Source organism: Leptodactylus fuscus, chromosome 3 (genome assembly GCF_031893055.1).
Source record: "Leptodactylus fuscus isolate aLepFus1 chromosome 3, aLepFus1.hap2, whole genome shotgun sequence".
Classification (NCBI taxonomy): Eukaryota; Metazoa; Chordata; class Amphibia; order Anura; family Leptodactylidae; genus Leptodactylus; species Leptodactylus fuscus.
The window spans coordinates 106,771,851-106,785,684 of record NC_134267.1 but is presented as its reverse complement, the minus strand read 5'-3'; the positions used below and the strand labels follow the sequence as shown (position 1 = coordinate 106,785,684).

Sequence of the window (13,834 nt, the reverse complement as noted above, 5' to 3'; positions counted from 1 at the left end):
CTCTCCCTTCCTCTCCTTCTTCCTTCCCTTTTTCCCCCAGGGTTCCTGTCGCCCGCCTTGGATGCCCTCGTCTTCTCCTCCATCAGTGTTAACTACCCCAAAGCTCCTGAAAAGAGACCCCCATTGCTCCGCCTACTCTGGGGTGAGAGGCCCTATGTTGCTTTTATCCAGAAAACACTTTTCCGTGCAGGAGCGGCTCTCACCTTTTCGTCCCTTAGGTTTCCCGACACACATTGTAGTTGTTACTTGGAGTCTAAGTCGGACTTCCCTCTACGTACCTACCATAAATCCTCCCCATGACACACGTTTTATGCGGTCAGGGCCTGCTTTCCTGCTTTGTGAAAATCTTCTAACACCCCTTCCCTTTGTCGATGGAGCAGTACACTGGAGGACTTCAGGACTACGGGGGAATATCACTGCCTCTTTTACTCTTAAGAGACGCTTACGTGGCCTATGTAGATGCCTAGTTGCATTGGCTTCTCTTTCAGGGTACTCAGATGTATAGTGACCTTATTGGCTGAGGCCCGGAGCTGATCGAGGGGTCTGGTGCTGGCGTTCTGTTTTTTTTTTTTTTCTTTTTCTCTTATCTCCCCCCCCCCCCCTTCCTTTTCTCTCCTTTCACCCTCTCGATTGTTGTCTAATTTTTTTGTGTCTGACTGTAAAGCCTTGCTTTTTATTGTCTTCTTGTTATGTCTGGGGGCATGCTGGGCCATGTGTTCTGGTCCTGCCTTGCCTCGCTTTTGTATTTTGTTATTGTTCATATATAAATAAAGAATTTATTAAAAAAAAATAACTCGCTATCCTAATAAATTTCCTGTAACTCCATAGCCACACCACTCATGTGGTACCCAGGTCTTTGGTTATCTGTCCTTCAGTGGTACTGCCACATACATACACATAACTGTAACAGCCAATCACTGGTCTCAGTTGGCTCATGCTATACATGCATATATCACCACTAAGGCCAGTGATTGGCTGCAGCAGTCATATTCATGTTTGGCAGGTCATCACTGCAGGAGTAGGAGATCAATATGCCTACATGAGCTTTGTGCACCGGGCCCCACTCACTGAGCATATAACCCTTTAATAGGCAAAGACCTACTATAGCGCTAGGCACAGCAATAATGCTCAAAGCTGTGCCCCATTAAATGACCGCCTTTAAAAAGAGCTTAGGCAGCAGATATGAAGCCAGCTTGCATAACGCTACACAAGCTTTTCACAGTATATTTGGGGTGTGACAAGCGAACACTTGTTATATCCATGGCAATTTATTCTAAGCCTTGGCATTAAATAGAACTCAGGAAATTCTACAAAGTATGAATTACTTATTCAAGCCTGAACTTACCATAAGTTTACCAATGCCAACCTTTTATCATTCTTATACTGTAATTGTACTTCAGTGTTTTTAGATCTTTTAGGCAAATGTTTGTTATAGTGAAGCAGCAAACTTTGTGAAAACCAAATTTTGTGTCAGTCTCAAAACTTTGCCCACAACAGTAGATAATACAACTACAATTCCAATGAAGTTGGGACGTTGTGTAAAAAAAAGATAAAAACAGAATACAAATCCTAATACAAATCCTAACAAATACAAATCCTTTTCCACCAATATTCAATTGAATACACTACTAAGACATTACCGTATTTTTCGGACTATAAGACGCACTTTTTTTCCTCCCAATATGGGAGGAAAATGTGTGTGCGTCTTATAGTCCGAATGCAGCGTGCGCAGCGTCTGTGTCCCGTCTGTGCGAATGAAAAGAAGAGCAGCACGGTGCCTGCCTGCTCTGCCCCTCCTTCCCTGTCTGTGTCGCGTGTTTGCAGGAGCGAGATCTGAGAGGCAGGGAAGTAGGGGCGGGCCAGACAGGTGAAGGAAGCGTGGTTTCAAGCTTGCCGAGAAAACCACGCCTCTTTCACCCGTCTGGCTCGTCCCTCCTTCACTGCCTCTCAGATCTGGCTCCGGCAATGAAACCACACAGACAGGGAAGGAGGGGCGGGCCAAACGGGAGGAGGAGGCGTGGTTTTCTCGGCAAGCTTGAAACCACGCCTCCTTCACCCGTCTGGCCCGCCCCTATTTCCCTCCCTGCCTGTGTGGCATCATTGCAGAAGCGACATCTGAGAGGCAGTGAAGGAGGGACGAGCCAGACAGGTGAAAGAGGTGTGTTTTCAAGTTTGCTTAGAAAACCACACCTCCTTCACCCGTCTGGCCCGCCCCTTTTTCTCTTCTTACATAGCTTCACTGCAAGGTGTCTCTTTCCATCCATGGATGAGATTAGATAGAATAGATAGAATAGATAGACAGACAGACAGACAGACAGACAGACAGATAGATAGGATAGATTAGATAGATAGATATGTTCAAATCACCCCCATAGCCCTACAATACATATAAAACAAAAACATTACTGTGAAACACATACACATTTGGTATCCCTGTGTCCGAAAGCCCCCGGTTCTATTTACATTGGTGAAATATTATATTATTAGGTTATTAAATATTTCACCAATTTTTTTTCCTTAAAATTTTTTTTTTCCCTATTTTCCTCCTCTAAAACCTTAGTGCGTCTTATGGTCCGGTGCGTCTTATAGTCCGAAAAATACGGTATATCTAATGTTCAAATGGATAAACTTTAATTTGTTTTTTTGCAAACAAACATTCAGTCATTTTGATTTTTTTTAATTCTGGGTGTTGTTGATATACGTACGACTTTGGCTTTGCATGGTTAAGTTTTAACTTGCACTTGCAGATGTAGCGACAAACTGTGTTCACTAATAGAGATGAGCGAACACTGTTCGGATCAGCCAATCCGAACAGCACGCTCCCATAGAAATGAATGGAAGCACCTGGCACGCAGACTTTGCCGGCGGCCGGCCGCTTAACCCCCCACGTGTCGGCCGCTTCCATTCATTTCTATGGGAGCGTGCTGTTCGGAACGGCTGTTCCGAACATTGTTTGCTCATCTCTATTCACTAGCAATGGTTTTCTGAAGTGTTCATGAGTCCATGTGGTAATATTCATTACAAAATGATGTCGGTTTTTAATGCAAAGATCTTGGGCATTCAATGTTGGTTTTCGGCCTTGCTGCTTACTTGCAGAGATGTGTCCAGATTCTCTGAATCTTTTGATCTTCTGGACTGTAGATGATGAAATCCCTAAATTCCTTGCAACTGTACGTTGAGAAACATTGTTCTTAAATTGTTGGACTATTTTCTCACGCAGTTGTTCACAAATGGTGAACCTCGCCCCATCCTTGCTTGTGAAGGACTGAGCCTTTCGGGGCTGCTCCCTTTATACCCAATCATGACACTCACCTGTTTCCAATTAACCTGTTCACCTCTGGAATGCTCCAAACAGGGGGTTTTGAGCATTGCTCAACTTTCCGGGTCTTTTGTTACCCCTGTCCCATCTTTTTTGTAATGTGCTGCAGGCATCAAATTCAAAATGAGTGAATATTTGAAAAACAAACAAACAAAAAAAAAAAAACAAAAAAAACCAAACAATAAAACTTATTCGTTTCAACATTAAATATTTTGTCTTTGTAGTGCATTCAACTGAATATAGATTGAAAAGGATTTGCAAATCATGGTATTCGGTTTTTATTTATGTTTTACACAACTTCCCAACTTCATTGGAATTGGGGTTGTAGAAATCAGGCATATACACCTAGATGTCACAGGGGTCTGTGAGTGAAAGTTAAACCAAAATCAAGAAACTCACAAGACAAAATGTCAATATAAAACACCGATTTATTAAGTTAAAAATAAAATGTGAAAGGAGGAAATGCATAGACGATAACCACACATGAACAACATTGTGGATGGAAGGTAAATAGAAATAAAATCAATACATCGTAGTATATGAAAAGGAATGCACCAATATATATCACCAGTCTTTCAATAGTATAAAGCTCCCAAACAAGGCCTGAAATATGTAGTTGAAACACGTAGAGAAAGCACACCAAACCATAATAACTTACTGTATTTTTTGTACTATAAGAAGCACAGGTTTTTTCCCCCAAATGTGAAAGAAAAATAGGGAGTTCGTCTTATAGTTTGAATGTGGGTGTTGGGGGAGGATTTCTGTAGTGGAAGGAGTGGGACAATGTGCGGGCCCTGGGTTTGGATGTCCTAGGGAACCCATCCCAACATCTGCTGTGCTGTTAAGGCGGATGCCAGACCTGTAAAGATGATGGCGCCGTTCTGCTGCAGAGCGGTCGTCATAGCTACTGGATCTCCACTGTAATGTACAGACCCAGAGCTAATATCCACGACCAGAGCCCACTACTACTGCATTACTACCTGAAAACTAGCCCGTAAGGTACCTTTTTCGTTGCAGGCTGGCTCCTGTGCAGCAAGATTGCAGGGGCCGACCTGTTCTTGTGACAGTCGGGAGCCTTGTGAAGGCTCCCAGGCCTATCATAGGAATATTACTGTATTATAATAGTATTATACTGTATTAGAACAGTAATGTACAGAATGTCCCATAGACTACAATACAGTTGTATTGCAGTCTATGGGACTTGCAATCAAATAACTACAGGTTCAAGCCCCCTAGGGGGAGGGAGGTTAATAAAATAGTAAAAATAAACAAATAAAATAAATATATATTTTCTAAATCATCCCCTTTCCCTAGAATACATATAAAAGTAGAAAATGACTGTGAAACACATACACATTAGCTATCCCGGTGTCCAAAAATGCCGATCTACAAAAATGATTAAATATTTTTCCCGTATGGTGAGCATTGCAGCAGGAAAAAAAAAAAATCTAAAATGACAAACTGACATTTTTTTTTGTGCTTTTTTGCGGTGTCACCTGATTTGAATAAAACGTGATCAAAGCAATAGACATTCCCCAATATGATATAACTAAAAAGTACATCTGGCCCCGCAAAAAAAAGATGCCCTACGCATCCCCGTACAGCTACAGGACCACCTGTCAATGTGGCCTTGCAGCTGTTGCAAAACTACAACTCCCATATTAAATATTTTACCATTTTTTGCTTCAAAATTTTTTTCCATTTCTTCCTCTAAAACCTAGGCGCATCTTATAGTACGGTGCATCTTATAGTCCAAAAAATACAATAGTCTGACAAAGAATATAAGATAATATCAACCATAAACGATATGCATGCCCCAATACATACTAAGCAAATCCTTAAAGGGGCTCTATAATTGGGAAAAGTAATTTTTAGATAAGCACATACCGTGTTTCCCCGAAAATAAGACAGTGTCTTATATTAAATTGTCACTCTAAATATAGGATCTGTCTTATTTTCGGGGGGTGCCTTATTACAACCGGCAGTCATGCCGGCACTTCCTTAGTGGAGCGTCAGCATGACTGCCGGTTGTAGATAGTGTAGTGTAGGGGAGGGGGGGGAAGGTATCATACTTACCTTTCCCTTGTTCCTAGCAGCGCTGGTGCTGCTGTTCGTCCTGGAAGTGGTGAGCGGGGCTTAGCTAGGCTTTGGGGGGGCGGGGCTTAGCGAGGCTTCGGGGCGGGGCTTAGCTGAGCTTTACAAGCTCCACTTCACTGACACAGCAGCCGTGCTCTGTGCTCCGTGTGCACAGGAAAGCCGGCTGCTGCCTCTTCTGTATGGCAGCTGCTGTCTCTGCTTCTGGGATGAGCTGGGAGAGCTCATCCTACAACAGCAGAGGCAGCAGCCGACTTTGCTGTGCACACGGAGCACAGAGCATGGCTGCTGTGTCAGTGAAGTGGAGCTCGCCAAGCCCCGCCCACGAAAGCTTCGCTAAGCCCCGCCCTGAAACCTCTGCTAAGCCCCACCCCCCAAAACCCCGCACACCACTGCTGGGCAAGCCTTTTTTTCGGGGGATGCCTTATATTAGGCAATTCAACAGAAACCCCCGCATGCCTTACTTTCAGGGGGTGTCATACTTTCGGGGAAACACGGTACTTGTATAGGCTTTAGAAAGGCTATTCCACACCTACCTTTAGTATGTAAATTACCTCAGTGGTTTCTGAATAAGTCCGTTTTTATGCATATGCTAATGAGCTTCCAGCCAGGACAGGAAGTTCACAACAGCACTCGTCTCTGCTATTATCTCCTATGTGTGTGTGTGTGCAAGCAGGAAGTCATCAGCAGCAGCCTGTGCTATACACACGCATAGGAAACAACAGCAAAGAGGAGTGCACGATGCATCGTGCACCCAGTCTAATTAGCATATGAATAAAAACTGACTTATTCAAAAACCACGGATGCAATTTACATACTAAAGGTAGGTGTGGAATAGCCTTTCTAAAGGCTATGCAAGGATGTGATTAGTTAAAAATGACTTTTCCCAATGATAGAGCCACTTTAACGTCCAATGGAGTCCTTCATTGAAGACATTCTACTGCTGGGCCATCAACAGTAACACAAAATTTAACTTCAAAGATAAAGTATTTTTTACATTATATTCTGAACATTCACAAAGAACAACATATCATTCAACAACATAATGTGATTGCCTACCAGGTCACGATGAAGTACCCAATTTGCATGCAGATAATGAATTCCATCAAGAATCTGGTAAAGCAACGATTTCACCATCGATCGAGGTAGCTGCATGGGCTTCTTATTTGCTTTTGAGGCACGATGAAACTTAATGATATGCTAAAAAAAAATAATATTATAGTATTTAAACTTGGAATTTATTGGCAATTTAATTTATTTATTAAAATTAAGGAGTGGAAGTAGATTAGCTGTGACATCTATTGACAGTAGCAGAAGCAGTGATGGTTCAGTGATGGTGCTATCTATAGAGAGGTTATCTTCTGCTGTGATGCTTATAATGTAAATGAAGTAACTTTAGCAAAGAAAACCCTAGATACCCCGTGGCAGAAAAGCATTGTGTTTTCTCACAGAAAGTCCGCATAGTTTTCCTCTGCAGACCTTCTGCTTCTATTATACCTATACTAAAAAACTCCAATGTTCCCGTAGCGGTAATTGACATGCTGCGATTTGCAAAAACACTTGCATTTTTTAAATCACAGCAGTTCCACTGCAGATTTTTTTCTGCAATGTGTGGATGGGATAAGCCAGAATCCCATCCAATTTGCAGGTAGTGTAAAACACAGCATTTTGTGCTGCAAGTTTTCCTCCGCTGCCAAAACACTGCATTTTCGTAACGTGGGGCCCTGGCCTAAGCGTCAGTCAGTTATTAGTTGCCAAATTGAACATAGCAGGTTTTAATCCTTTTATTTAATATACTTAGGGTCTTGGAAACTTAAAAATTAAACCAGTAAAAATTCTTTAAACATAAAAACTTGTTAAACAAAAAAAACAACAACAACACAATTTTCAGTAATATGTTCCCTTTAAGGCCTGAATCCAAACAATATTGAAGAAAATCAAAATGGTAATCAAAAACATACACTGGCACCATAAAAACAATTGTTGTTGGTTTTATTTTTATTAATTTTTATTCATTCTTATTTGGGGTGTGCAATTTATACTGTGTTGCTTCATGATTTTGAATGTTGTATGAATCACAAATATAATCTAAATGTACAAGGTGTGTGTTCACAATATCTATACATCAAATTAGCAAAACACCGCAAAATAAATAAAATAAAATAAATAAAAAAAGCAACAAACGCATTGTGTTTTTTTCCACAGCATTTCTCATTGCATTTTTGCAGCATTTTCCTTTGCAGACTATCTGCCCCTAGCATACCTATACAGAAAATGACAGCATTTTCGCAGTTAGAATTGCCTGCTGCGATTTTCAAAAACTTTTGAAAACGCAGCTTTTTTTTTTCTGCAATGTGTGGATGGGATTAGCCAGAAACCCATCCACTTTGCAGGTACTGTAAAAAGCAGCATTTTCGCAAAATGGGGCCCCGGACATATACTCTAAAATGGGACTATTAGCCAACTATCCCTATTTTGATCAGACACACCACTCAAGGACTAGATGGGCCAGTATCCATCAATTTTAATCTTAATGCTGGATCCCTGTATATTATGTGCTTGAGGTTACATGCCCATTAGCCTAGAGTGCAATATGAAATAAAAACAAACAAAAAAAAAACACCTAATACTGTACATTTTCCCCCTGTATATAGAGCAACAAGTGATCATCAGAGGTGCACTAATTTGGGGCCTAGAATCTCGTAAGTGTAGCAGAATTGACTATTAATTCCCCCATCCCATGTATTCATAAATTGGTACTAGTACATGGGTTGCTCTTGTCTTCCTGTTGAATAACTGTAGCATCCCTGCCCGTTCGGGCTTCGGTGCTATCCTCTGGCCGCATGCTACAGCACAGGAGGCGTGTCCGGCTAGGATCCCTTGTTTTAGATTCTTCTTGTACTGTTTGAACACTGCCCTAGTCACTTACCTCTGTAATTCATTTTCCACCACACCCATCAGTTTCACCTTGGTTTTCCAACAGCGTATCTTCCTATCAAGTCTAGGGCAATTTATTCCTTTCTATTGCTTTGCTTCCTTTGCTATTGCCTTTTTTGCATGGCAGCTTTTTCTGTTTGCTATCTCTATTCATATTTCTGGCCTCTGTTTTTTTTAATGACTATTTTCTCTGATTTTGATTCTGTACTGCGCTTCTCGATTGGTTTCGACCCCTTGGCTAGCTGACCTCCCCTTTGTTGTTGTTTCTCTTGTCTATGTTCTGTATCATCACTTATATCATAAGAAGAGACTGCCGCCCAGTTGTCTTCTGTCGCCTAGGGCAGTGAGGCAAGTAGGCAGGGACAGGGGACGGATTCAGCTTAGGACTCACTGTCTTGTCGTTCCCTTCCTCCCAGGGTTCACCAGCAGCTACTGGAGAATTGCTCTTCTAGCAATTCCCTTACAACACTGCAAGATAATAGATTAAATTAAATGGATTTAAAGGATCTGTAGGCAATCCTGACATGTCCTTTTAAAAGAATATTTTTTACCATGAAATAATAATTTAAAACTATTCTTATAATTATGTATTGTGCTGTTCCTTTGATATTTGCACTATTAATGTATGAATAAATTTATGACTAGGTGTACTGTGTTAATGATGGTTCCTATATAATATAACACCATCCACTCAGTGCTATCAGACCATTTAGGGACACACTACTTTGACATGGGAGGAAAGGGTTTATAAGTTTTTATGAGGCTTAAAAGAGGAATTGCAAAATTCAGGTGTGTAAGATAAGATACCTCAGCACTGTTATTTTATGGTGAATGTGAGTAATTACCAAAAACAGATATATCAGGGGTGTTGACAGGTCCTCATTTCCAACCCTTCCACAGTTGACTATGTTTAGGCTACATCACACTAAGTATTTATGCTAGATTCACACCTTGCGTTTAGGTTTCTGTTTGAACTGAAACTTAAAGAGGACCTTTCACCATATCCGGGCACAGGCAGTGTTATATACTGCCAGAAAGCTGACAGTGCGCTGAATTCAGAGCACTGTCGGCTTTCCCGATCCGTGCCCGGTGTAAAGCGCTATCGGTCCCGGTACCGTAGCGCTTTACAGTCAGAAGGGCGTTTCTGACCATTAGCCAGAGACGTCCTTCTGCCTCGCGGCGCCAATCACGCTGTACTGTGGAGCCGGGAGGAACGCCCCCTCCCGCTCCTGATAATGCTCGTCTACGGACAAGCTGTGTGAGCAGAGGGAGGGGGCGTTCCTCCCCGCTCCACAGCACAGCGCGATTGGCGCCGCGAGGCAGAAGGACGTCTCTGGCTAATGGTCAGAAACGCCCTTCTGACCATAGAAGAGCTACGGTACCGGGCCGTAAGCTCTTCACACCAGGCACAGATCGGGAAAGCCGACAGTGCGCTGAATTCAGTGCACTGTCAGCTTTCTGGCAGTATATAGAACTGCCTGTGCCCGGATATGGTGAAAGGTCCTCTTTAAAGGAGTTTTCTGAGATAACTAGAAAATCAATCCCTAAACTAAACCCCCTCCCTCATCCAACTTCTAATTGACTATAAAAAAAAATAAAATAAATAATAATCTATACTTAACTATATACTTGAAGTACAGGTACATTTTTTGATGACCCAGTGACGTTCCGTTTCCGCATTTCCAGAAGCAAAGCATCACCAATACTCCCCCCGCCCCTTACATACTTATACATCTTCATTCTTCTGGTACCAAACAGCACTTCCTGTACTTTTGCCAGTGCCTGTGTAATAGAGCTTTATTGTACAGTCCCCGGCAGAAGCGAAGAGCACATACCAAGCATGCACAAGAAGACCACAGAAGAAGATGCCAACAGGACCAAAGACGCTGATCTCCAGGACACAGAAGACAGATAAGTATGATTGGGGAGGGGGGTTATTGGGGCTGAGTGAGGTAGGTAGGTAGGTAGAGAGATAGGGCAAGTAGTCCACAGGCTAGCTAGGAAAACAGGGAGGGGTGTAAGAGAGGGGGATCATAGGAGTTGTAGGCTAGGACAGCAGGATGCTATGGAAGCATGGAAACAAATGCAGAGGCTGTCAGGAGGTCCCAGAGAAAGCCAGAAATCACCCAAAACACTATTAAAGGTATTTTGGTGCAATTATTAACCCATTTCCGACTTCAGTATATGAGAGCCCGGGGCTGAGTGTCACACTGTGATTTGGAGTACGGGGGCACAACAAGGTACAGTTCTTGCCCCATTTCTCTTCACACTGTATACTGCTGACTTTAGGTGCAACTCTTCTAGCTGTTACTTGCAAAAGTACTCCGATGACTCTGCAAGAGTAGGTCTCATCATGGAGACGACAGGGAGTACAAAGACTTAAACTAGGATTTTGTGGAATGGTGTCAGCAGAACCACCTCATTTAATGCTGGGAAGACCAAGGAGTTGGTAGTGGACTTTAGTAAGCAGAGGAGAATCCAGAGGACAGGCATTGAGATAGTCAAGAACTATAAGTACTTGGGTGTGCTCCTCAATAATAAGCTGGATTGGGCTGATCACCTGGATGTGCTGCACAGAAAGAGTCACAGCAGATTCTACCTGCTCAGGTGGCTGAGGGCCTTTGGAGTCTAGGGGACACTTCTTAGGGCCTTTTTAAACTCTGTATTAGCCTCAGCCATCTTCTTTGGAGTGGCTTGCTGGTGTAGTAGCATACCAGCCAGGGACAGAAATAGACTTGACAGGCTGATTAGAAGGGACAGCTCTGTCCTGGGGAGCCCCCTGGACCCAGTACAGGTGGTGGGTGACAGAAGGATACTGTCCGTGGTGAGCTCCATGCTGGAGAACAACTCCCATCCCATGCTTGAGACCATAACATCACTGGGCAGTACTGTCAGTGACCATCTGCTTCAAACCAAGTGTGAGAAGGAGCGCTATCGGAGAGCCTTCCTCCCAACCGTGGTCAGGCTGTATAATCAACATCAGGCTAACTAAATGATCTGGAGTCTTTCTTTTCTTCTTAGTTGCTATGACTCCTAGTATCTTTTTTTTCTATCTACTATGAGCTCATATGTGTTCTTTTTTGTAATATATTACTGTATTATCCATGCTGCTGTAACACACTGAATTTCCCCATGGTGGGACTAATAAAGTATTATTGTATCTTATTAATAGCACTAAAATACCTCTTTTTTTCAAGTTTTTTCCCCCGGAAACCCCCTTTAATCCACTTAAAAAAGTTGTTATCCATGGAAACCTGCAGACTGCATAGATTATATTAAGGTCCGCCAGGTTTATGCTCAAAAAAAAAAAAAAAAAAAAAAAAAAGAGCAAAAAAAATGCATTTTTTTAAAGGGATTCTATCATTGGGAAAACTCATTTTTAACTTATCTTTGCATGGCCTTTAGATAGGCTATTCCAGATATACGACTTGTTTAGTAATCCTCTTAGCCGTTTTTGAATTGGCCCGCTTTTATTGATATGCTAATTAGCCAGCAAGGTGCACTCCGGACGTTCAGTGAGCACTGTCTTCTGTGTGTACAAAGGGGGAGTTGAGAGCAGGGAGGCTGCTGCTGCTGATGACTCCTCAGCCTTCCCTGCTCTCACCTCCCCGTGTACACACAGAAGAGTGCTCACTGAACCTCCACTTGGACCTTGCTGGCTAATTAGCATATCAATAAAAGCAGGCTAAATCAAAAACGGCTGAGAGGATTATTAAACAAAAGGTATGCCTGGAATAGCCTATCTAAAGGCTATGAAATTACATACTTAGTTAAAAATCAGTTTTCCCAATGATCAAATCCTTTTAAGTGGATTCAGGGATGGAAACTTCGAACAGAAGCAGGGCGTAGGTGTGAATCTAGCCTGACTCATTTTATTAATCCTATAGGATGTATAATAAACCCAAGTGCATTGTTCTTCAAAAGTTGCATGAACTTTTGATTTACAAGATCCATCGATACACATTCTGTTCTGTCCATTGCATATAAGTGAAATGTAAACTTACCCATAGATCATGTTCTGCATAATCAAACAGCAGCCAAACTTTTCTGTCACTGTGAGACAGGAACACTTTCTGTAAAGCAATCACATTTGGATGCTTCAACTCGCGTAACAGCTAAATGAAAAAGGAAAACAGAAAACATAGTGGTCAGCAATGGCCTGCCAGTCTGAATTGTGCTGTAATCGGCACATACTTTTGGAAGCTTGGGTGCAGTGTACAGGCACTCTAAAGACTAGTTCACATGGGGTCTTTTGGGAGCCGCTCGCTTCAGGTTTTCCACTAGCTAGTAGCGGACAAAAAGAAGCGAGCTGCCCTATCTTGCGGTGGATTCTGTGGCTGAAACAGCCGCGGCGTACGTGGGGCGAGGCTCCGGCCCATTCATCTGGGTCTAACTCGGAACGGAATGCCGCAATTGGGATTCTGGTGCACTGCAATGTGTACACGCGGAACTCCGTGTGAACTAGCCCAAAATGTACTCGTTATTTACAATAACATTTCTTTTAAAATTGTACACAACAAAAAAATTTCCATAATCGCCATAATACATTTTACATTTGGGTTCAATGATCAATTTTCAACTTGTAGTTAAATAACATATTTCTATGGAATAAAACCAAAACTAGTTTTTTGGAAATATCCAGAATATAAATATCAGCCAAGGCTGACACTGAGCCTGTTAATAATTCAGACTGCATTTTAACTTTGCAGCAGCTGCATCTGGACGAAACCCAGCCCATATGTGGCAAACTGGAGGGATTTCATCTGTATGCAGCTGTCGTTCTGTTAGTACACAGCCTCGTATGTCAGAGATACTGGGTCTGTATGTATTTTGTTCAATAAGCAAATACAATTAACAAAGCAACCACAATGAAACAAACTATTATTGGGGTATGTTCACACTACCATTATTACAATATTTAATGTCCGTTACTCTTATCTGTCACAGGAGGACAGAACTGGACATTAACAGTAGAAGATACAGACTGAGCCCCTTCCGTCGGTATGCACTTTCTTGGAATATAACATGACAGACATTTTCTCCAGCCATGCTTATTTACTTATGTAAACCCCAGGAAAGTTTAAAAAAAAAAAAAAACACAATACAGAAGAAAAATATCCTGAGACGGATGAGAGCAACGGACATTAAATAATGGTAATCGGAACCCATTCTTACATAGTTGAAGGAATTTCTATTACACAGAAATTAAGCTTTATACTGTTCATTTTATGGAAGGGAAATTAATTTTCAATATATTTTTATGGAGTACATGGCAAGTCACCTTCTATAAATATGTATGGCAGCAACAATTTCATGTGATTACTCATATGTTAGACAGACTGGAAATCATATGAACAACAGTTGTTTAGCTGGAAGGGGTAAGCGCACTGCTAAGTCCTTCTTACACAAAGCAACACTTGTGTGTACACATTACACATATTTCAAAGCAGTTTTAGCAGTTAAACTATTTTTATACTAGATAAA

General features: G+C 41.9%; 1 protein-coding gene across 1 annotated transcript in view; it reads right to left on the bottom strand.

The window, feature by feature from the left end:
• CDK19 (cyclin dependent kinase 19) overlaps positions 1 to 13,834 on the bottom strand; it is a 130,693-nt gene that overhangs the window by 75,304 nt on the left and 41,555 nt on the right. Inside the window, exons 3-4 of the mRNA XM_075268151.1 lie at positions 12,355 to 12,465; positions 6,473 to 6,613 (exon numbers count right to left, since the gene is read on the bottom strand). Coding sequence (XP_075124252.1) covers positions 6,473 to 6,613; positions 12,355 to 12,465 — 252 coding nt within the window. The remainder of the gene's footprint in view (positions 1 to 6,472; positions 6,614 to 12,354; positions 12,466 to 13,834) is intronic.